The sequence below is a fragment of the Fusarium fujikuroi genome, chromosome FFUJ_chr08 (genome assembly GCF_900079805.1).
Source record: "Fusarium fujikuroi IMI 58289 draft genome, chromosome FFUJ_chr08".
NCBI classification, from domain to species: domain Eukaryota; kingdom Fungi; phylum Ascomycota; class Sordariomycetes; order Hypocreales; family Nectriaceae; genus Fusarium; species Fusarium fujikuroi.
In genome coordinates this window covers 422,660-447,463 of record NC_036629.1, presented here as the reverse complement: position 1 = coordinate 447,463, position 24,804 = coordinate 422,660, and the positions used below count along the sequence as shown (strand labels likewise).

Sequence of the window (24,804 nt, the reverse complement as noted above, 5' to 3'; positions counted from 1 at the left end):
AATAGATGAGATGAGATGTATATAAACATTGATATGCATGTGAGTAGATTGGTGTCATCCCCGCAGCACCTTCAAAGCTGAGTCTTGGACGAGTAGCTCCCTTGGGTCGCCAGTCTCGATGACTCGTCCATCCTTCATGACAACAGCGAGATCAAAGTCTGTCACATAATCGAGACGATGTGTGACTTCAATAACTGTTCGCCCTTGCATAACCTCTCGAATGATATGCCGTACGTCTTTGTCGGTAGTGTTATCAACACTGCTGGTTGGTTCATCAAGTAGCACGATATTTGAGTGTGAGAGCAAGGCTCGTGCGAGACAAAACAATTGGCGCTGGCCGACGGAAAAGCCAAGTTCGCTGAGATCAGCATCGAGTCCGCCGCGAGTGTCAATGGTTGCCCATAGGGTAGTCTTTTTCAGAGCTTCAATAAGGATTTCATCCGCTTGAATGAGTGCTTCTGGGTCGAGATTCTGTCGTACTGTACCTGTGAGGCTTACAGGATCTTGAGGGATAGTTGTGATCTGGGATCGGATGTGTTGACGCGGTATTGATGCTAGGTCTTTGCCGTCGATATGAATGCTTCCTGATTGTAGCTCGAGTAAACGAAGAATCGAAAGCATAAATGATGATTTGCCACTGAGATGTCAGCTAGCTCATCAAATCATCAATTGGGTTTGGAAATTACCTTCCAGTACGTCCACATACGCAGACCTTTTGCCCAGCTTCAATCGCAAGCGAAACATCGCGAAGAACAGGTTGAGATTCGTCACTAGACTGTTAGCGGAAACCCCAAGAGCAGGCACTCACATACCTGTATGATGCGGTCACTTCATCAAACACGATTCTACCACCAGGCCAGTTGTCTGGGACCTCAGTTTCACCCGACTTGTTCTCGTTTGGGGTATCGCTGATGAAGGACTTCAGCCGGGCAATAGCTCCGAGTGAAGTCTCGAGAGTCGTCCACTGATCAATCACTGTTGTTAGTGTCAGATTCAACCCTAGCAGGTTCACCATGGCGAGCCCAATCGCGCCCTCACTAGTGGTGCCAGGAATCCTCAGAGCAATTGTGACCAGGAGGATGGCCATTCCAGCGACGAAGAGGTCGAGTACCAGTTCCAACCATCGCTGAATACAAAACATTAGGTAGAAGGGTTTTTGCGACGTGTTCAGCATGCGGAAGCTTTCGGCGAGAAAGTCGTTTGTCCATCCGAATGAGCGGATTGTTGCGAGTCCAGCCGTGATCTCTGTGAATTGTGTGTAGAGCGGTGTTTTGGCTTCGAGGTCCAGGAGTCGCATTTGACGAGATGTGCGCAGGTAGTACTTTTGGATGAGATACAGAGCCAAGATTGAAATGGGGAGAAATGCGCCAAAGTAACTCGCTCCGGAGGCCACCACACCAACCTGAACAAGACACCTCAGGGTCACTGGGAGGGTTAGCAGAGTCTCTCAATGAGGAAGCACGTACAATCCAGTGTCAGGTAGAACGCTAGCGGGAGAGACATATCGATGAGTGTCATGTCCTGGCTGAACCTACACAGATCAGTAAAGACTTTGGAACCGGCCATTGACCTACCTGTTCAAAATGCTGCCGCTTTCTGTTGATGTAAAGAAATGTAATGGGGCCCTGCCGAACCAAGTTAAATACGGACACCTTGATTACTGACGAGTCCAATACAAGACGGCGTACGTACCTGCAAACAGAGTTCAAAAGCTGCTCATGGAGATTGATTGATGATTTTTTGACGCCGACAATGAGAAAGTAACTAAAAGTCAGCAAGGCACCTTTTTAGGTGATTCACTTACTCAATGTTCAAAAGTGCCAGGGCCATTGAAGCAACGACTAGCCCTATATAACCTCCAGCATAGTGAGCATCCTTCGAGCCCTCACCTTTCTCCGTCCAAATTCGTAACCAGATTTCTACATCGTTAGCTTCATCGAAGTGGCGCGCACAATACTCACGAGGCATGGCTTCAAGAACGGCGCCAATCACTGAAGTTGGAAAGATGATGCTAATCACTTTCCAACCCATTGACTTGACATATATCTTGTAGCAATCTGTATCCCCAGTCTTCCGAGCTAAGTCGATTTCCCTCTTCGGAGTAAGCTTGACTATATCTTTCTGTACAAGCTGCTGAGTTTCGATTGGTGCGATAGTGTTTAGAGTTTCGGTGGCTTCAAGTTGAGAGTATTGAACTTGGTTGCGAGTGATTCGGCCTTCTTCAATTACGGAAACAAAGTCCGCGAATGGCAAATAGTGAACTAAACTGTTAGAAAAGCTTCAAATCGGGAGAGATCATACCGTTACTGGTTACCAACACAACGGTGCTTGACCGAAGCAGCCCTTCAGCCCCCAGAAGGCGATGGAACACTGCATCAGCAGTCGTTTTATCAAGGCTGCTAAAGACATCATCAAGTACGATGAGCTTCTTTCGCGAGTACACAGCTCTTGCAAGAGCAACCCGCTGCTTTTGGCCTCCACTCAACGCCACTCCACCAGAACCAACAATTGTCTCTTGGCCTTGGGGCAGTTGATGGAGATCCTCTTCCAAAGCGCAAGCATGAAGGACTGTCGACAGCCACTTGTCGTCCATCGGCGAAAGCCCAACGACGTTTTCTCGAATTGTGGTGTTGCGGAGCCATGGTACCTGGTCGCAATACGCAAGAGAGTCCTGGGTCTTGACCGTCCCCTCCGATGGTATAAGTTCACCGATGATCGTTCTCAAGAGTGATGACTTTCCGCAGCCCACCCTGCCTACGAGCATGTTTAGTGTCCCGGGCGAGATTTGGAGGTTGATATTGGTGAGCAAAGAATTTCCGTCGGGTGTCTGAATGCTGACGTTCTGTATAGTGACGGCATCAACATCGACAGCCTCCTTGGCAGCAAGCTGCTCATCCAGGAGCAGAAAAGCTTGAATCCTGCCACTTCCCCCGACAACACCTGCGATCTGCATCAAAGAGACGAGAATCATGACCAGGGGCTGAGTCACAACAGAAATCAGGGACAGTGATGTGAACGCTTCTGCGACACTTAGGCCTCCATCTGCTTTGGTCCAGTAAATTGCAGACATGATGACAACCACCGGAGTCAACTGGGCAGATATCATGGCTGGATAGTTAGCGATGTAAGTAAATCATGAAGCAACTTACCGAGGGCATTGAAGTAGACGAGCAACCATCGGAACTTGGCAGACACTTTGAGCTCATGGACTCTGAGGCCCTGGACCATTTTGAGAAAGAAATCTGTCAGGCCCATCATTTTGATGCCTTTCATCTGATTGAGCATGCTTGATGTTTCACCGACTCGCTTCTGAACAGCTTCATTCCACTTCACTGTCGCTGGTTCCATGGCTGGAGAGATGACGCCACTGACAATCGTTGTGACTTGACGGTTAGCTTGGTCAAACGAGGGATGGAGTACTCACTGACGGTTGGGACCAGCACAAGCAAGCTAGGCTTGCCAACTTGACGATAAAGCAGATAAATTCCCACAGGAAGCTCCAGCATGTTTGCCCACATATCATGGACCGAGGCTCCAGCAGCAACAATCGTCTCCACGTCCGCCGTCATGAGTGTAACAGGTGCAGAGTCTTTGATGGACGTGGTCTTGAGTTTGAGTGTCTTCTTGAATATCAACGACACAAGTCCACCTCTGTACATAGTCACCAGCTGGTAAGACATGTGTTTGTGCCAGGCACCAGAAATGGCAAGGCCAATGTAGATGAGGACTGTTGCTCCGATGAGCCCGCTGGAAGTTTGGACCGACATTTCCTTTTTGCTGACGAGCACGATAACGGATTGGATAAGGAAGGGTTGCGCAAAGTTGAAGCCGCTGTGAAGGAGTCGAGGGATGATGCCGGCAGCAAATTGCCACTTGTAAGCGAGGAAGGTGGATTTTAAGAGACTGGGCTGGCCACTATTGCGGGCTGTGACTGTTAGACCTCCACAACAACAAGATTTGGGATAGATCGGAGAGTTTTGGCTACCTCGTTCCCATTGTTTCTCCAGCGGTGTGGATACATGGTCTGTGTCGAACTTTGAGTCTATCGCCTGTAAGTCTTCGGTCTCGAGAATAGTGCGATGGCCTTGCAGGAAGAGTCCATTCAACCACCAGAAGAAGCTCCTATTGACCACTCCAGATGCTGTCTCCTGTATCTTTTCCTTGTCACTGAGTGGCGATTTCGGTGTTTCTTCCAAGATCAAGAGGATCGTCTTGATCACAAACGAGGCAGTGAAAACACTTGCAATACTGTGCATCGATCGTATCCAAAAAGTTCGGACGAGGGCAATGTCGAGGATGATGGTTATGACGAGAAATGCTCCGATCAACTTGGATGGCTTCCTGGAGTTTAGGTGTTCAACAAACGACAGAGCGGCAAGCGCAAATGATTCGATCAATCCAAGGACGGGCTCGGCGATTGCTGTTTTTGTTGAGTTTTGTCGGCACCAGAGGACAAGCAAAGCGGTTTGGAGGCAGGCATAAATGGCAATAATGGCCTGATTCGTTAGCACATGAAGTAAAAAGGACTGGTTGCTTACCATTTTTGCCCATAGCAAAGGTTTAGATTTGGTGGCCCTCTCATTGCTCCATAGCACATATAGTCTCAGCGGCACAAGCAAGATGAACAGACCAGTCGGGAGAAGAGACAAAATACTTTGCTCAAAAAGGATGGTAAAGTCGAGAACGCCCGCTCTCTGCGGGCCAAAAATGTTGTCCGCACTCATGGTATGAGTCTTTCATAATCTCGAGAAGTCGCATGTTGTTGCGTCTCTCCTGGTTATATACCATGAAGCTGAAGGAAGACGCGCAGCGCTCCAAGGCACCTGAACAGGTTTAGCGCGGAGTCATGATTGCTGATGGTGGGGCCATACGGAATACGCAGTACGGGGTACGAGTTAAGCTTGGTGCTGACCTACTAAGATCGTCATGCGATCGATAATATCATCAGCGCGGCTCATCTTGATTCCGTCTAACAGCAGAGGTACAATATCAATATCACCATACTTCGAGGTGCCATAGTATCTGCGGGTACCGTCTGTGACATTCCTTCTTTCATCGATCGGCAGGAGGGGACGGAACCGAGAATTGTGGAGAACTTGAGGTGCTGCGCAGCAGAAATTCAGTGGTCGGTACCCACTAATGCCCTGTAGTCGGACTGCTGTTTTTCGGAGGAGCAAGCCTCCCAAGACTCATACATCGCAAGAGTGGTGAGGTTACAGGACACAACTGGCAGAATGCCCGCCTTGAGAGAGGGTCCAATTCCGGCAGCCCTTAAACGCAGACATGGACATCAACAATCGATGTTTGCACCTTCGGTTGCCTCGACCTTCAGTCAATCAATCAATGCGATTGTGCCCGCCATCTTAAACCAGAATGAGTACGACTGTGCCAACAGGTCTCCCATCAGTTTTTACAAACGACAATAGTCAACAGCGACAATTGACAGCAGTTTCCATTGATTTCAGTCTACTTTGTGGCGGCTGGATTGGTGACAAACCTTTTGTACAGGAACCAACTGGCATTGAGATCACGCTAATCGTCTGCTAGGACACCACCCTCACTTGAAATCATATAAATGCTTGTGAATGCGCTCCACTCTCAGTCTATTTTTAAATGGAATTTGACATGACTATACAATCAGGTTATTCACAACTAAAAGTGATGTGTCTTGAGCCATCAACTAAAATCATCACAAAGTAACTTCAAGTAGGATTGAAAGGTTTACTGTGACCAAGAAAGATGGGATAGACTATCGTCCGGCAAGCATCGTCAGTGATATCGAAGAAAGTCCAGGCATGTCACAGTGATGCGCAAATGGGGACAGAACAAAGATTTGCCCAGGTTCCACTACAGTCATAAAGTCATTGACGGAAACGTCTAGGTTCTTGTGATTTGAATGCACAAGCCGTACACTAATATGGAAACTCATGTCTGTCAACTCGGAAACAGTGTATGAAATGAAGTGCAACATAAACCCATTCTTTCATTTTACAAACATGACAAAACAAATAAGCAATAACCCCCCCCTCCGACGTCATTTGCAGCCCCAGTACATCTGTAAGACGAACACCTTTTGGTGGATCAACGTGGAGCAGGTCGTGTTCTTATCCCCCGAGCAGCTCTGAGTGAACTTTCATGATGATCATGGTGTGTTGTTCTCAAACTCCGAAACAGGTGAGCATTGTTGTAGAGGCTAGGGGAGGAAAGAAAACACAGGACCTTGACCCTAAGCGATAGAAATACTTAGGTCAATCTAGCCTAAATTTAGGGGGCTCTCCAGGAAGTTTATTTTAACACCCTACAGTACGGATAAGGTTTGCTATTTTCTTGCCCACCTAGTATGTACCTTCAGAGGTGGATCTGACCGAGCGGGCAGGAGGTGTGAGTGGGTCCGGCTCTTCCGTTTCCCCTCGTTTAAGTAAGTACCTTGCCTCGGGGAGCAAGAAAACACTGGACCTCGATATGGGGTATTAAAATAAACTCAGCAAAAGGTATCCTAAACTTTGGCTAAACTTAGGCTAGTTTACATAAGTCTTTTTGTCACTTAGGACTAAGCCCCTGAGTTTTCTTTCCTCCCTAGCCTTTGTATGGACCCTTTGAGATGGATCCCTCCAGGGACCTACGGTAGGGGAAGGATGTTTGAGTGGGTCTGGTTCATCCCTCCAGGTCCCCCCGGTGCAAGTACCTAAGTACCTTTCGAGGTGCCGTGACGTTGGTGGTTTCCATGGTCTGTCCCAGCTCCTGCTATGAGATGGTCAATCCTCGCCCCGCCATCCCACGGTTCGGCGCCAACGGCCACGAGAAAGACCACAACCTAAGTTTTTGATCGATGATGCCCTCAACTTCTGCCACTAAATTAGTTGCACTTTTCGCTTTTCCTTCTCGCCGGCTCCGTCTCGGTTCGCGCGAAAGTTATAAGGAGAACATGGCGCCCCTTAATGCGGACGAGTACGAAAAGTACAGGCGAGAGATCAGGTCACTGAAAGCTAAGCTTGGGATCATGCCTACCGCAGTGCAGCGGCACAGCCAACACATGACGCCCCCCCCGACGCGGACGAGTACGAAAAGTACAGGCAAGAGATCGAGTCACTGAAAGCTGGCACCCCCCGATGCAGACAAGAGAGGAGCCAAACCCACCCACAGGCACCTACCTCCCGTCCCGGTCGAATCCATCCAGAAAGGTACAAAGGTACAAAGGGGGGGAAGGAAGAGCCAAGCGATCCACACCGCCCGTCCCTCCCGCTTCCCGCCGGTCAGGTCCTCCTCATCTCAAACTTAAGGTATATCAGGGTGCTTACCGGGCAAGGAGAAGACGCCCCAGGCGGAAGCCAAGGAAACCATTTCCACCGTGTAAGGTGCCACGGAACAAATCTAAGTGAGCCGAATTCTCACCAGATCATCCCTGAAATCCACTGCGATAACTCGGCTTCGACAACCCGCCTACAAACGAAGGATATCAAGCTCGCTCCGAGAGAGCCGAGTTCTCACCAGATCATCCCTGAAATCCATTGCGATGACTCAACTTCAACTTCAACAACCCGACTACAAACGAAGGATGCCAGGCTCATTCCGAGAGAGCCGAGTTCTCACCAGATCATCCCTGAAATCCACTCCGATGGCTCAATTTACTCTGATCTACCCGACTCCGACTTTGAATGTGATAAGGTTGAGGGGTCAAAAGAGGCTTCAGCCTCCTGGCCAAGTTAGTTGGACCTTTCACTTTTCCTTCTCGCCGACTCCTTGAGTTAACAGACCCCACATCTGATGGCTTACATCGCGCGCCTTACGCATCCCGACTCGAGCAAAAGTCATAAGGAGAACATGGCGCCCCCTGACGCGAACGAGTACGAGAAGTATAGGCAAGTCACTGGAAGCTGAGATTAGGAGGATCCTACCCACCGCAGCACAGCGATACACGCAGCACATGCCGCCCCCCGACGCGGACGAGTACAGGCGAGAGACGAGAGATCGAGTCACTGAAAGCTGAGATTGGGAGGGATCCTGCCCCCCGATGCGGGCGAGTATGAGAAGTACAGGCGAGAGATCGAGTCATTGAAAGCTGAGATTGGGATCATCCCTACCAGCGACTACCGCCTTTAAGGCCAAGCTTCAGCCCCAGCGAATGCAATCAGCAGCCGTTTCCCCGACTCTGAAATACAAGAAACGCTTGTGAGCTTTCTGCCCTGCCGTAGCCCAAGGCCGAGCCCGTGGAGAGCCTTGCCTCCTCACTTGAGTTGCTTGACCGGTGGCGAAGTACAGGCATGAAGCAATCAACAACGCAAAGGTCTAGCAGACTTTTGTGTGCACGTACGACTCAAACACAACATGTATTACCTATCAATCACAGAAGAACAAACCGAAGCAAAAAGAATCCCAGAGACACATTTATCCTACTGCCTGAAATTCTTAACTATAAGAACCCCCGTCCCTTCCCACCCATCACCGCCTTCATCCGGCATCTCACCACATCTTAACACTTACTCATACACTGCCCTCGCACCGGCCTATGCAGGTAGCAACCGCTCAGAAACGTTTGGTTGAGATGTCTGACCAGCTCAGCAAGAAACATCAAGAACGAGTGCATGATATTGAAGGCGAAAACAAGCGACTTCGCGATGACTAAAAGATGGAGGTCCGAAGCATTCGAGCCGACCTTGAGCAAGAGCGCTAGACCGCAGGTGAAATGGGGAAGTATTAACGGCCTTGAGTCCGAAATTGGTGGGCTCTGTGACATGCCCAATGGTAGATCATTGAGGATCAAGTAAGTACGTCCTGTCCTTTCCTAAGCCTTTTGCTGTGCGTCGACATTCAGAACTGACAAGATCAATAGTAACCATGAAAGAGGTGACAACCAAGCGACACAGTAGTCGTTTATGTATCATACCGGCGATTCTTCTATACACTATACAATGCCATGGATATGGCCAGGTGGACGCTCTACTTGTGAACAGACCAACAGGTAGTAGGTAATCGTACTTCAGCCGTCGTCCCTTCTCTGATGTCCCTCCCTCATCGCTCATCGCTCATCGCTCATCCTCACACTGAGCTATTGACCCGGTATTTGTCCCACTCTATACATATGGTGACATGGCTGAGCCTCTGGCACGTAACTTGAAAGATGAGACTGGAGAACAAATAACAACGAGAGATTTGCCACATATATATTATAACTATGAGCTCGAGATAGAACCTCACTTTGTTCGCACCCTGAGACTCCCTAAAGGTATGACTTCGCCTTTCCCCCTCAACCACTTCCCATTTGTATGTAATCCTGTTGAATTACTCCATCTGATCCCTTTCCTTCATCAGGTATGAGCGTGCCATGCCCTGGCCACGATGCTTTGGAGAAGAAGTGGAGTCTGGAAGGCCAGGTGGATGGCGACCATGTGCTTTTGTATTGCCCTGCTGATGATGTAGTGCCAGATTGAGTGGGCACGATGAACAGACACGTGTCACCACAGAACAACAAATGCCAACCATCAACATCTCTCACCATCATTTGGCAGGATGATATCGCAAGAGTAACAGTCAATCTCTGTCTCGAATTTTCTCTCCTCGGTCGCTCGTTGCTGTCCAGGTCGGTCACGATGCCGCTGATGATGAACCAGACAACTTCTGGCCTGAACCTGTACCGGATCTCAAGCGTATTGCTGTCTTCAGTGACAAGGCACACAGGGGATGGCATCTGGAAACCCAGCTGGCGATAGAGTCATGAATTCTATGATGCCTTCTGATATTCATCCCGGGGCTATGATATATTATAGGACTAAAGATGGCATCTACGATGCATCTCTCACTGCCTCGTTCATCTCCGATGCCCAAATTGTCTCTCAACGTTTCAAGGCTATCAGTCGCACAGCATGTTTTTGCCTTCGTGTCGCCGATACTCACGAATACGTTCTGCCAAAACACGCCCCATGGGCCTGTCAGGCCAATTTGTCGTCTTTATTTTGAGCTAGAATGAGGGGATGTAGTCTGCAGCCTGTGGCCCCCGGGTAGTGAAGAAGGCACTCGTGTTGGAGGAGGTGAATGGTTGACCATCGTCTGCGACCGCCCTCATGAAGAGCAAGCTGTCACTGCCATTATTAGCCAGCCCGAAATCACGCTGGTAAGTCAAAACCAGGATACCCTTAGCAATCCACTGACCGTCTTCCTACAGACATCGAAGGGCCTGCCATAAAGCAATACTATCACCAAAGTGAAGGGATTCAAAGCCCGTGTACACAAGAGGGTTCAAAAGCTCATATATTTTGCCCACAATCCTCTCAGTCACTATACCTACCATATCAACATGATCATGTCAGCCCTTCGACCTGTGATCAAGTAGACGCAGAGGTAGCAGTACCTCAAAAGTTCTCTCAGGGGCTGTCGTCATTGCATCTTTGATGTTTACTGTGGGATCAATCGCTACAAAATACCCTCCCAATCCGAACTCAATTTTGCCGACGACGATGAATATCGCGCCGACGACAATGAGAATGATGACTGAACCGAAGACGCCGAAGCCAAGAGCGAACAAGAGCCTAGGCTACGGTCCATGACACAGAGCCGCAAGTGGCGGGCTACAGGGTCTCCTCCCGCAGCTCCTGTCGATGGGTCGCAGGGCGGACAACACAACTCGCTATTCCAAGCTCTCAATCTTCGCCATCATATGAGTGATTCGACAAGAGCTGTCCATTTTTTCCGCCGGTTGATATGCGCATCTACGAGCTCGAGAAAAGCGACATTAAACTAGGGCGAGTGATACCAAATGAGTTAACGAACAAACCCAAGGCCGCTCCCAAAACCCAACAGAATTGAGAAAGGAGACAACCAAGGCAAAAAAGCTCAGCAAGGCGAAAGTGAAGTCGATCAGCGAAGTGAGGCCAGTCCAGAAGGGAGGTAGTTGACGGTGGCGGGCTCCCAGAGCAACATGTTCCTCCGCATCCCTCTTCTGCCCGATGATAGGCACTTCCTATTGGCTCCCCCCCTCGCCGCATTACTTCTCTCCCTCAAGTCACGGGTCCCTTGTGGAGTGACTCGATCAATTCTAAGACGGATGCACAGCATACCTCTCGGAAGCTCTGAGGCGGATGTTCGCAGGGATATACCGGCACTCCCCCTTCCAACTGCCGCACCTCCGTACCCCTTCACTGCCCATGCAAAAGCCTATGCAGGCAGTAACAAGATGTCTAACCAGCTGAGCAAGAAACATCAAGACATACACTGCCCTTGAAACAGACAAATGGAAGAAGTCCCAGAATGTCCCCAAGAATAAAGGCAAGGACAAGGATGACAACAAGCAGCCAACAAGTCATACTGGGTCGCAGAGTGGATAACACAACTCGTCAGCCCGAAATGCACGGATTGGCGATCTAACGGATACCAGCCATCGTAACACTCTGGTCTTTCAGACTCAAAGTTCACGGGATGTTATCGGCCAACAACAGACTGAAGAGGGACACAAAGGAATATTTTCGGCACCCGCACGAGACACAAGGTCACTTATCGAAATGGCGAATGATAACCGGAAAAAGATGAACACCCAGAATGACCCCAAGAATAAAGGCAAGGACAAGGCCGATAACCAGCAGCCAACAAGTCTTACTGGGTCGCAGACTGAAGACGGACACACCGGCCAGTCCGCAGGGTATCAGATGTCCGTGACGACCGACGTTGGAGGCAAAACCACGTTTCGCTTTTCCGCTGCTACGGCCCGGGGTGCGCACGAAGCCGTGAATAAGGATTCGACGTATATGGTGTCACAACAGTCGAATACAGGACCATCTGCAAGGTCATCGACAATCCCTGGCAGACCTACGCGCCTCACACGCGAGTAGAGACAAAGTGGTGGACGCGCTCGTAAAGATGCTCGACATGGCTAATAAAGAGATTGAGCGGTTGCCGGAGAGCCAAGCCAAGGAAAACACACCCGAAGACAATCGATCTCTAAACAAACTCACTCAGAATTACCACTTCGATACAGGCCATGCCCGTTTCTACCCCAACGCCAGTACCAAGCCTAAATAAGTCTGACCGTGAGCTATCGAGTATAACGGGCCGTTTTTGTCGTTATTTTGTTTAGTGCAAGGGCACATGTCAATGATGGATCATGGAGCTACGCGGAGGTTGGGTGGCAGAGCGTGCTTCTCAAGGAATGTGTCTCCTCTAAACTATAATATCCACCGCTCTGCAAATAACCACATGGTCGAGCAGTTCGACCAAATGCTCGATAATCCCGGAAAATGTCAGCCTGTTTTGTTACGCCCGTCTCTTCTTTTGCTAGTCATCGTGTAGATTCGTGCGTCGAAAGTGTCTCGTCGCTTCCCAGCTCGTGTCCGGCGTGGCTGAAACGGGGGCAAGGTTTTGAAAGGAACGATCGAGAAAATCAGCATTACATAAGGGTGACGGAACGTTTCTTTTCACGATATAGGCCAGTGTGATTTTAAACAGGAAGGAGGGCCAGCCACATCCACCGAGGCCAGGTAGACCTAAGGGCTCAAAACGGCACCGACGGGTTTGGTCCCTCCATTGGCGCCAGCAGCTTCAAGAGTAGCGAGGAGACAGCCGAGATCGACAAGTTCATGAAGTCTGACTGGGAAGGGCATGAAAGTCGAAGACGAAAGGAGTTGACCAATGTTACATATAAGAGCGCAAATATCACAATTGCGAGGGACCTTCACGTCGATCTATATATCATAAATCCAAGCAAGACTTTTAATAGGGTTCCAAGTTGCACAACAGACGGCCGCGATGATGGAAGACACCTAAGATGGATGTTGAAAGTGTGACGGTTGTCCCCCCGACCTGGGGGTAAACATGCCGTTGGGAAGACGCCTCATCAGCACCCATCACCAATTCAACACTTATATAGTCGTATTTCAATATGGACTCTCTGAAATTGAGCGACTGGGTATCGGCTAACTCAGCCGGCGACACCAGCTTTGGTCATTACAAGTATGAAACGAGCAACCTACCCACAGCGAATATGTGGTATGAGATTCTCGTCACCCTTTGCCAGCCAGAGTAGATCTTCCGACGAGGTCACCGGGGCATCGATCACAAATTGTATATTGACATTCACTTATTCTTCATCGTAGAAGAAATAAAGCTCTCTTGCACGGGTCGGTACTTTTCAGGAGGCGGGCCAAAGAATGAGCAGGCAACCTTAATGAAAGATCTCAATCAGGAGACTAAGCCATATTCAGGGGAGGCACAAAGCCTGGCGGATAAACTTGGAAGGGGTGTGTTCTTGGTGCTATTCCAAAGGATTATCCAGTCTACAGACGGCCGGGCAAAGGAACCCATGAAACCTGAGTTGGAAGCACTCAAAGGTCGAAGCCGAAAGGGATTGACCTATATCACCTATGCGAGGCCAACGATCACACTTGCTAAGAACGACAACCAATATGCAAAGTGAAAGAACTAATATCCATCGAAGACAGTGAGTAATTGCAGGTTACGCCCCCGAGCTCCTTTTCCAGGTACAATAGAAGGGGAGCTGCAGGTCGCGGAGAGATGGGAACGACGGGACTTGTAGTTGTTTGAGCACTTGAAGTTCAGTTCGTTGATAAGACGAATCAGGTCTGTCTTTTTGTTAATTACCTTTGCTTGGCTGAACTAAAGCCGAAGTGTGTCGAGACTTGTATGCTGTTTTAGAAAATTGTACAGAACAAAAGTTGTTGATGATCTGCCACTCCCTCCTCGAGGTGATCGTATTGATGACACGCTACCTTCCATTGTGCCTACCGATACACGAAAGCTGTTCATCTCAACCACCAACAACGGAATTGCGCCTCCAAACCTTATCAAGATACTGATGTCTTAAGTTCCGGCTGGGTTACATCATGCCACACCCCAGACTTATCGAATCGTATGCGCCGTGGTTGAGATGCCTGTGAAATGTAGAAAGAGTGACCGGGATGGTAGGCTCTACGTACCCGAGGCCGGTGGGATGCTGTAACGGAAGTGGCGAGTGTGGACTTGAACAATAATGACGGGCATCCACGACCATCATCCCATAAAGCTTGTAGAAAATGTCGTATTTATTCAACACCCTGACTTTCGAAGATGACTGACTGGCCGATGTTCATTCCATGAAGCTTGCGGAGAGTATCATACTTCTTGTTGTCAAGGTTGCAGTATTCTCATTGGCATGGCGCTTGGCCGGGTTCTGTATGTAATTTCGGCAAACCCGTTGTCGAAGATGACTGACTGGCCCATGGTCATCAGCTGACAGACTCGCAGAAGATTTCGCACTTGGCGTTGCCAAGTCTGTGATATCCTCGTCGACGTGTTGCTCGGTCGGGTCTGCATGAACTTTCGGCAACATCGATGCCGAGGATGACTGACTGGCCGATGGTCGTCAGTCCATAAAGCTTGCAGAGAGGATCGTACTTGCTGTTGTGAGGCATGCGGTGTCTTCATCGTCGTAGTGATCGGTCGGGTCTGCATGAACTTTCGGCAAATGACCTGCCGACGATGACTGACTGGCCGATGTTCATCATCGGTTCATAAAGCTTGCAAAGAAGGTCGTACTTGGTGTTGCCATGTCTGCATTGTCTTCGCCGGCCTGGTGCTTGTTCGAGTTTTGTATGAGCGTTCAGAAACCCCGCTGTCGAAGATGACTGACTGGGTAATGGTAGTCGGGGCATAAAGGTCGCAGAGAATGTCGTACTAATTGTTCTCAAGTCTCTGAGCTGTCTTTATTCATTTAAGCTCTCAGCTACAAGGAGTCTCGTAGTGGTTGGTCGGGCTCTGCATGAACTTTCGGCAAATGGGTTTCACCTCATTCAATACAGTAGCCGGCTTCGGGCGAGAAATACCTCGCGCTTCGCAGATGTCCCATCGCTCGCCCTCCAATCACTGTCGCCAAATGTGCTTCCTGATTTGGCTTCTTCCAAGATCCATACGATGTCTTCGTCAAGCGCTCCCCAACAAGGGCTCTTGCCACAGCCTCTGGTGAGTCAAACTCACACTCATCTTTCTTAGCAGTGTCTCTGGATACGCAGGCTAGGCCAAACGCTCGTCCTCTAATCGCTGTCGTTGGATACGTGTTTCAAGACGTTGGGACACAGGATATTCTTATCGTGTTTCGGCGAACGAAGGGGGGACCACTTCTTCTGCTTGCCAATTTCTGGACCGGCCGCGAGTCGGGTTCTCACAAAGATTAACTGGTTTGGTATGCCGGCTTTGAATGGCAGGGTCGGGAATGCTACACATGAGGCGGACTGCCTGATTCTTAGCTGTCAATATCTCACGGTGGGGAAATTCGCTGTACCATTCAGATGAGAGCCAGTGCTGACCTTGACCCGCCGCGCTGCAGTTGAGAAGTGGCAGGTGTATATTGAGACGACGTTAATGAGTATCATCATGTGCTTGTTTGGCGCAGAGTTGTCTGTCTGGTCGGGAAGTCGGGTGGGGTGGGTCTTGTAACATGCATCAACCATCCAGGTCAATTACCACCCCCTCTCACCCCATTCACCAGTGGAGCTCGCCTTAAGCATGCCAATAATAACTTAGTTACCTTACGTTAGTGAGCTTGAGGTAGGTGCTTGTAACGACCAAACGGTCCACTTATATGCCTCCTCACCACAACAGCAGCATCCGCACTCAGGCAAACTCTTATTTTTTACTTCTTGCGACACGTCACTGAGTTGCAACATTTTCGTACGCCATAAAGGCTTGGATTGTCATCATGAGCAACCAAAACAATGACCTTCCCCAGTTCCGGGGCTATGATCGACACCAAGATTTACACCCCAACAAGCGTCCGGAGAGGATCGAGTGCGTTGGATGCGGCTCTGACGAGCACAGCTTCAGTAGCTGCTTGAAGGTCGGTGATGATGTGATGATGAGGGGTTGCCCGCGCTGCAACAACCTCAGCCACAACGCCAGCAACTGTCGAGCCGTCAAGACAGACAAGGAGAGGTTCATTTGGTTCGTCAACAGGCGAGGCGGTATGCCAAGCTTCTTAGATTTCGACACGTGGTTCCGTCTTGCGTCTGCCGAGGGCAGCCTCACAGTTCATGACCGCTCTCCGTGGACCGCTGAGTTCGCAAAGTTCGTTGCTGATGACATCGAGCAACTTCAGGATGATCTAGACTCCCTCACTCTTGGGGTCGATTTCAAACTCCCGGAGGATCGAAAGCTTTTGGGATGGCGTGCTGTTGAGATGTACCGTCAGCGACGTGCGAGAGAAGAGAACGTCATCCTTGACGGCGTCGTCACGAACAAGAAGAGGGCTGCGATGATTGTAGCTGGTGACTCTTACCCAGCTGGAGAATCCCAGAACGCTCCAGATGCCTCGCCAGACACTATCACCATTTCCAGACACTAACTGCGATGGTGTCTCACCAGGCTATGTCTTGATAGGTACAATGCAAGTTGGCGACTAGACGGTGGCGACGATTCTCGTTGATGCCTGTCAGTGTGTCAGTCGAATGTGCATTCTAAGACGGAGACCTTTCTTTGCACGAGCACTGACTACGTTCCGCCTACCGGAATATGCTCTCAGCCACAGGTCTCGACACGAGCACCGACAGCGGTGGACACGGAGTGATTCTGGCGCGTTGGCAAGAGCACGGAGGTCGAAGTTCCTGGGACGAGTCGAGGCACCAAATGGAAAATTTAGATATGATGGAATTCAACTTCTGTTGCTGCTTCATTGGGTGTCTGCTTCTACGGAGAATGTGAATGTCTGGCTTACCCCTTGACCTTGATGATTTGTGATGTGACGAATTTTCTCATGATCTGCCACTAAGTGCTCCCTGCTGATTTAGTCTCCCAACCACTAATCTCAACAACAGATAACACACCGTCTGCACAAGCTCATGCGAAAGTTACAGGCCGACTTCAATCACAATGAGAAACTTCATTACCGCTGTCGTGCAAGATTCCCAGTCACTTCTGACAGCCATTTCTTGTTTGAATTTGCTTGTGGCATGTACTTGTAAGCTGTGAGTATGATGTCACTTGTCACCAATGCTACGGACAAATCCATCGGGGAATAGAACGAAGACCCTCTAGTCCAAAGCCGTAAGATATTCAAAGACATGTGCTATAGAGTAGCAGGCTTTATATTGGATAATCTCGACACCTAGATCTCGTGTTCCACTGTTTTATTACTCTCTTCTGTAATCCGACTCGAATGCACTGGCTAATCCCCGGTAATCAATTCCCGTGTCACTTCCTACTCCCAGTGTTGTATGACCCTTTAATTCTCCACGCCTTCCATGTGGAAGAGCATCGCGCGCGCTGGCAATAGACCTCAATACATCAAGACTCTCAGAATACTGGTTCCCGACCCGACTGATCAGTCAGTTCATATCCATCCATTCATCCATGGAAAGGTCGCTAACTGAAACAGTTTGTGAACCCTTTCCAATCAAATCTTTTGCCACTGTGTCTACCTTGACGATCCCACTTTCTACCGAACATTGAAGAATCCGAGGCACAGCCTGTCCCTCGATGAACAACTCACCATCTCCGACTCGGCGTGGCGCCTCATAAACCAACCCTCACTCCTCGGTTACCAAACTCGGATCTCCGGACTGTCGACCCAGCTCAAGGCAATAGCTTCACCTGCTTGCCAGTCTGTTATTGAGAAGAAGAAAGGATGAGATAAGTCACGACATTGGAGGCTCTCAACCGAGTGAACATCTGTTTGGTCAATTAGTCAGAGCGACTACCAGGAAAGCTGCGTCGGAAGAGGATCAGTCAAAAAGCGAAGACCTCAAATTCAGTGTCAAGGAAGTCACATTCATGCCATCGCACTCCGTCTTGTGGTTTCTAGAAAGCCCAATCTCTACTTAGCTACCTCACTAGCATCATCATTGCTTTACTGGCCATGAAACTGGTTACAGTGGTAAAAGGGTAACTAGACGCCCTTCAAACCACACGGCATCCGTTCTTTGTTCGTGGTCAAGAGCCCGATTCCACTGCAGCTCCGATTTGCCTGTTTAACTCAGATCAACACCACAATCCACGCAATGGCCACCAAGATCATGTCACTTGGATACTCTTCGTGGACGGTAGCACCGTCCCGAAGACAAGACGAAAGCAAATTCTCTCATGAACAGCACCTTCAACCTTTAGACACATTCCAGCCTCATCATCGACGAATCGGCCCTAGGTCTCACTGGGAACTTTACTGATGCTGATCCGGACAACACGCAAGCCGCGAATGCGATGACAGCATCGAAAATATCCGAAAGGCCACTCGGACAGATTATGCTCTTCCGTTTGCCTAGCAAAGAGGGAGGGACTTGGGACATGCTCGTCGACCTCAAGCCGCCAATCGACGTCGGACGAGAGGTAATTACGTCATTCAAAATTGCTTCGATTTTACCAGCCAGTCACGGATGGATTCTGCTTGGAAGAGGACTTTGCCCCAGAAATCATCCTGAACTTTATAAGCTGTTTTAATAATTAATCCTCACCGTTGCCCTGTCTCCGGCCACAATCCCCTGTCCCTTCATTCGCTGTACATCCAAATCCTCTCCGTACAGACACAAGATTTTCATTGCCGTGAATGAGCTTGATGAGTGAGCATAAATATGGACTCATGAATCCCCTTGTCTGCTCCCACGCCCATCTCTTTCACTGGGCGTAAAGGAGCGTATTTTCTGGGTCTTATTATTATACTCATCCTCATCGTTATCCACATCGTCATCCCCCTCGCCATCCCTCTTCATCTGCTCCTACGCCCATCTCTTTCGCTGGGCGTAAAGGAGCGCATTTTCGAGTTTTATTGTTATACGTGTCATCCTCGTCATCGCCCGTTCTTATCTCCCCTCGTCTGCTCCCACGCTCGTCTTTTCACTGGGCGTAAAAGAGAGCGTTTTCCGAGTCATTTTCTTATACTCGTCCTCCTCGTCATCGCCTGTTCTTATCTCCCCTCGTCTGCTCCCACGCCCGTCTTTTCACTGGGCGTAAAGGAGCGCATTTTCCGAGTCATTTTCTTATGCCCATCCCCTTTGCTGCCACCCACCTTTATCCCCCTTCGTCTGCTCCCACGTCCATCTTGTTTTCGCTAGGTGTAAAGGAGCACATCAGACGATCCGTGTTCCTAGGCTTATTCCCGGACCCTGCTCCCGCCCTCATCTCTCTGTCTGCTCACCACCCCGTCGCCCTTCGTTCGTTTCATCGTAGCTTGTATTTGTTGTAGTGCTTGAGCGGCTGGCCGGCCTGCATTTGTTGTTGTGCTCGAGCAGCTGGCCGGCCTTGACTGGTTTGAAGTTCTGATGTGGAGTCATGCTGGTATCGCAGATTGGCGTACAAAGTCCTTCCAGAGTATTATAAGGAATCTCAAACACGCGCCTTTGGGTCACTCCTGGTTCTTGTTGATCTATGACCTTGGAGCCGTGGTAGTGGCAATTCTGCAGATGGTCAGTATTCAACACTCGCTTTCAGCAGGGCATTTGGCGACCGCAATCATGTGTGTAGACTTACAAAGTGTTCCGCGCTATGCCTCCTCAGAAGAAGATCATGACAACGCCATGAACTTATCATTGACATGGAGTGATATAATTTGCTGGGTTCCATGGAACTGTCGTTGGGGAGTAAGGAGGGGCAGCGGTGGGGAGGCGAGCCTGGTTGATCAGAGGCTGTGGTGGGTGCCCTCGTCGAGGAGCGCTTGACTAATGCATCATACGCTCGACTAGAAATGCCGCACTTTGTTCCTGATGAGGACCGAGTGTTGGGGAGTTTCCTTTTGGTGTGAGGTTAAAATGAGGTGGATAACAAAGTCTGGGAAACTTGTCTTGATCAGCGAGATCATGAGAGACGTGGTAAAACTACGTCATCGCCAAGGTGAGGCAACCGCGAGGCTCCGTTTACGCACAGCAATTGGACGGAGCGCAACTGCTCACCTGTGGGCTTAAAGCAGAAAAGAGATATCAGATAGTCTCTGCAAGCTTTGTGAATTGACGTCAGTCATGCTCAGCAGCGGGGATGTCAAACAAGTACGACATTCTTTGCAAGCTATATGAGTTGACAAGCACCGACCAGTCAGTCTTCTTCGACAGGGTTAAATCTACGAGTACTTTTAATTAAAAGGTTAGCGATATGTGAATATTTCGAGTCGTGATGTGTGTAGCCGCAACAATCAACCTCGTCCATTCAGCATTACAGCTGTTGACAGCAAGGTGTCCAACGTCCCTATGCTTGTAGACTTTCTTTCTATTGTCATTTAATTATGGTATCGTGACTGAGTGCATTTTATTTGCCAAAGTGTCCCCTCTTACTGTAGATCATCGATCGGGAATCAATGCTAGGGAGCGGTTGCCACATTACGCCACCCGATAATGCTTAAGTCAGCACGTAGACCACATCACCAACAAAACCCAAATAGCCTCAGCGGCTAAGTTGATTGAGGTCTTTCTCTGATTGCCAGCGACCTATGGGCCTTTGACAGATTGCAATTGGCAAGTCCCTGCGTTGCTTGACTGAGCCAAGTCTGGCCTGGTGTATTTCATCGTTCAGGCATGCATGTTCACATGGGAAATCGCGTGACGAATATAAGATGACGTTTGTGGTGATGAGACGCAACCAACTGCAATAGAAAAGTACTTCAAAACGGGGCATAGCATGTATCATTGTTTCCTAGACTGTCTAAATACAAAGGTCCCGTTGACAATTGACTACGTCCGATTGACGCGTAGTCTGGGTTTTTAAGTCCAAAGCCAGCGTTTGATTTTTGCGTCATATCCCAAGCCTTTCCGGTAAAACTGTTCTGAGATGAAGATTAGGAAGAGGGTGAGATTGCGTCGGAGGGGGAAGACGACGATGACTCGTCTGTCGTTCCCGCAGGCCTGTCGAACCTTCGTAATGCCGCGAGAAACACACGACGCTCGAACCGACGCTTTATTTAGGTCAAGTCTGAGTTGAGGTGTGGTATAGTATGATAGTATGAAGAATACGCAATCATAATTGCTCTCTGAAATACCTGACTCAAATACGTGATATGTCTCCAAATAAATGATCGTGAACAACTAGATTTCAATGCCTACTCCTTGCTGTGATTCGATAGGTGCAACTACTTCAACTTGCGTACGATGTCATGGAAGTGACTGCATCCAGTCACATCAGATTTGACCGTCTTAATTACGTTTAATATTTTATTCACATTCACTCTGGTAACATCCCAAATCATATCTAAAAGATCTTTTATTGTAGTGTACTTTATAACGATTATACTGAACCCCAATATACATCAGTACTTATCTCCTCATTCTCGGCTGGATCATTGACGTGAGATAAAAAGTCTGTGAGGTCAGCGCCACCAGTATGTAACGAACTCCAGTCAGCCACAATGGACGCAGGAATCCACGTCCAATCGCGAATCCTCACTGTGTTCCGATTTGATGTACGCTCCATATCTGAGTATATGCCAAACAGTGAGCATGTCTCTTCAAGCCTTTCGGCAGCCTTCGTTGTCCAGGCGTTAACACCGTCATCGACTACCTGAGTTCCAGTTGCTAGATCAATGACACATCTGTTGGAGTCCATGGTCTTGGTCAACTGGAAAATGTAGGCGTGCAGAAGATGTCGCTGCAGTTGAAGTGACTCGCACTTGTCAAGGTCGCAGAACTTTGACGTTGAGTATGGGAGGCCTACAACGGCCGAAATACTCCTAGTCAGCTCTTCCATCTTTGACCAAGAAGGCAAATGAATGTGAACACCCGTGACAGGGAACTGGATCCATTCCTGGGACACTGGAAGAGGTCGAGAGTATCTGAGGGCATTGACAGCATCTGCCCAGAGATTTAGCACTGTCCAGGTTGTTCCAAATACCCGACATTGTGAAGATGAACCATGCTTCACACTCATCATTTTGCAATTCTCTCGTCCCATGATGGTACCTCCGTCAGGGAACTTTACGAAGTTTTCAACACCAACAGAGGTCAAGGCGGCCCAACGGATCTTTGTCAATGCCACAGAATCACTTATACAAGGAAGTGCGACAAGGATGGCAAGTCTATGGTCGTATCCGACGAGTGGTAGAAGCTTGCGTACCAACGGCTCAGCTAGTTGATTGGCATTCGCTACTTGCAACTGTATTGCAACACGACGCGACATTGTCTTGAAGACGTCCCTTTCCATTGGGGATACGAAAAAGCAAGACGCAACGTCTGCATCCAACTCCCATTGCTTGAATGCCCTCACAGCAGCTAAAAAGCCACCAGCTTGAGCATTACAAACACTCAGGCGCCTTGGGGCTCGTCCAGCGCAGACATATTCATCTACAGTCCGTCCAGGAATGTAAAGGGTGACAGATTTCGGAACCTTGGCAGTTCGGAAAGCCACCGAGACTTGTTCCTCACGCTCTACTGCACTTATCGAGACGTTCAAGTGAGTAATCTGGCGCGTAACACTGTCATAGACCCTCATGTGTCGAATGGGGTCAAGGATAACATGAATATCTTCATGCTCCAGTGGCAGAGGCATTCTGACTTCTGGAAATGCAATGGCGAACAGCCGCCAGCGAAGAGTGTTTTCGACTGTCGAAGTTTTGAAACCATAACTGTTAGTTGTAGTTTCCTATGAGTTGTTAGTTCGTCGCATTTGGGACATTGAAGAGGATTAACTTACCATGGGTGCCGGCATATCGATCATTGAAGGGGAGTAGACAACAAGCTGCTCCTCAAGTCCTCTCCGGACAAAGCGAGTGTATTGAGAGAGCCAATCACGGTCTCGGGTGTCAACAACTACTTGCTTTGCTCGGCGCATGTCTTCGTCAATCTCACTCGGTACAGTCAGTCGCTGCACAGGCCTCTTGTTGAACCATTCTGATAAGTGAGACAGAGCTCGAGGCATCTCATCAGTGGAGGCTGTGAGCAATCGAACACATGATTGAACAGCTCTGGCAGTGCACTTTACGAAATGCATTACCGCGATTAACGCAAGTGCGCACTCACTCGACATATCATCGTTCAAGTGAAATACAACAACCAAGTCATCTAGCACAGCAGAGTCGGTCCAGCTGTCGGAATCAAATCTTTGATCATGACAGAACTCGATGAACTCGGCATATGCATAGAGATCAGCCATCTGAAGGGCATGGAGACCTGGAGCTGTCGCGCATGTTTGAGCCAACGTCTTCATGAGTGGCGACCCAACGAATATGACCTGCACGCCAGGACGCACGATAGATCGAAAGATCAACGCAAGAATACGCTCGTCAGAGGGAGTATTCTTGGGTAGGATAGCATGTCCAAGTGAGAGATCCAAAGACTCATCAGCTTGGGTTGGTAGTAGCCATTCTTCAATAGACTCCATATTGAAAATGCTAGGTGTTGATGAAAAGTGGGCAAGAAGAAATAAAGAGTAAGAGAATGAGAAGAAATAAAGAGTAAAAGAATGAAAAGAAATAGAAAATTAAGAAAGTAAAGAAAAAAGTAAAGAAAAAGAATATTAAATAAATATAGATTATACTATAATAACTAAATTACTAAAAGATTTTAAATAATTATAATATTAAATAATTTTAAAATTTATAAATAAATAAAAAACACTTTAAGAATGACTTTTTTAATATTCATATTAAAATAATAATCACTTTGTCTTGCACCGCGTAGACACATTTGACCTGTTACTAGTGCAGATGCCTTGTTGTAATACCATGTTCACAGAACCCATGTTGCGATCAATCGATGCATTTCGGATAAATTGACCAACAATTCGAACTACATGTTCCATGGCCAATGTTGAGTAGGGCTTTTGGCTGTGTTGATGCTTGCGCTCCTGACCTGATCAACCAAAGTTACGTGTGACGCATCATCAGGTGTAAGCACTCAATGTTCATAAAAAATAAAGAATGGAATGTTGTTTCGCCAACCAGATCTATCTACCCTGCACTTCGCCTTCATGGTCTTGGGACTGTCACCCCTATCCCACTCAAACATCTCAGGTCGCTTTTCGGCATCCTTACCCAGCCGCCACAGAATCTCGCCGGTATCGGTATCGCCAGTCAACCATGCGGGGGCATGCTCGAGCCCGACCTTCCGGCAGACAGACACTCGGTGGGTAGTCAGCATTTTTCATGTTGCGTTTGTTCCACAAGTCTCGTTTCTTACCCCAAGCAATCGCCAAATCCACGGTTCACGCTCAATCGCTTGATGCTTACGACTCCTTCACACACTGACTTTACTCATCAACGGCGACCGTTTTTCCCGAGGTTTTTGGCTATCCTCAAGCCACCACGATAACGTCGCTTTCCACGTACGATGTAATCATCTGTCAGCATATCAACCATCTAACTACTCTCAGGCACTCGGTCGAAGAATCACGATCCAGATGTTGACTACATCATTCCCTTCAAGGGCCAGTGGCACCTGGCTCATTTGGCTCCTGGTATCGGAAAGACGTTCGAGAGTCACAACCAAGTGTACAGTACGCGGGTACTTCTGATAGTCTTGGCGCCCATTGACCTAAGGAACAGGCTACGCGCTCACCTCAAACGACCTTCTTTTCACCGATTCGTGGATTCCTCTTGCTGGCGATATCTCAGGGGCCGCCAAGGGGCGTAAGCTTGTTCGGAGCTACCTCATACTTCTCATTATTCATCTCCATATTTGTGAGTTCTTGAGACAACATTACCTTCTCTCGACTACCAGTGAGTACGCTGCGTCTCAGACATGATGCCTCCTCGAACTGGTCTACACTTGTTCCCTCGGCAAGGCCACTACGCTTCCTCATTCTCAGCCAAGGGACCGGTCATGATAAACCGCGTTTGTTCTACGTCAGCAATGCATCCATCCACAAAGGGTTGGCCATCATACTCGTCGCCCAGATCTAGCACCCATTCGTCGCAACCGCTGATTC

The 24,804-nt window shown here is 48.8% G+C and overlaps 4 protein-coding genes; 2 read left to right on the top strand and 2 right to left on the bottom strand.

Annotated features, from left to right (window-relative positions):
- Nucleotides 1-54: 54 nt before the first annotated feature.
- Nucleotides 55-4,724, bottom strand: FFUJ_13912 (related to multidrug resistance-associated protein; the record flags this gene model as incomplete). XM_023581475.1 has 10 exons in its annotated part: nucleotides 55-637; nucleotides 687-770; nucleotides 813-1,425; nucleotides 1,467-1,531; nucleotides 1,805-2,261; nucleotides 2,308-3,108; nucleotides 3,150-3,383; nucleotides 3,425-3,925; nucleotides 3,986-4,496; nucleotides 4,539-4,724. The coding sequence occupies 10 exons, from the start codon at nucleotides 4,722-4,724 to the stop codon at nucleotides 55-57; spliced, it is 4,035 nt and encodes a 1,344-aa protein (XP_023434168.1).
- Nucleotides 4,725-15,676: 10,952 nt separating this feature from the next.
- Nucleotides 15,677-16,318, top strand: FFUJ_13913 (uncharacterized protein; the record flags this gene model as incomplete). The annotated part of the gene is made up of 1 exon (XM_023581474.1): nucleotides 15,677-16,318. The coding sequence occupies one exon, from the start codon at nucleotides 15,677-15,679 to the stop codon at nucleotides 16,316-16,318; it is 642 nt and encodes a 213-aa protein (XP_023434167.1).
- Nucleotides 16,319-21,171: 4,853 nt separating this feature from the next.
- Nucleotides 21,172-23,259, bottom strand: FFUJ_13914 (uncharacterized protein; the record flags this gene model as incomplete). XM_023581472.1 has 2 exons in its annotated part: nucleotides 21,172-22,521; nucleotides 22,573-23,259. 2 exons carry the CDS (start codon nucleotides 23,257-23,259, stop codon nucleotides 21,172-21,174), a joined length of 2,037 nt encoding a protein of 678 aa, XP_023434166.1.
- A 697-nt stretch (nucleotides 23,260-23,956) lies between these two features.
- Nucleotides 23,957-24,621, top strand: FFUJ_13915 (uncharacterized protein; the record flags this gene model as incomplete). XM_023581471.1 has 3 exons in its annotated part: nucleotides 23,957-24,002; nucleotides 24,250-24,372; nucleotides 24,422-24,621. 3 exons carry the CDS (start codon nucleotides 23,957-23,959, stop codon nucleotides 24,619-24,621), a joined length of 369 nt encoding a protein of 122 aa, XP_023434165.1.
- Nucleotides 24,622-24,804: the final 183 nt, after the last annotated feature.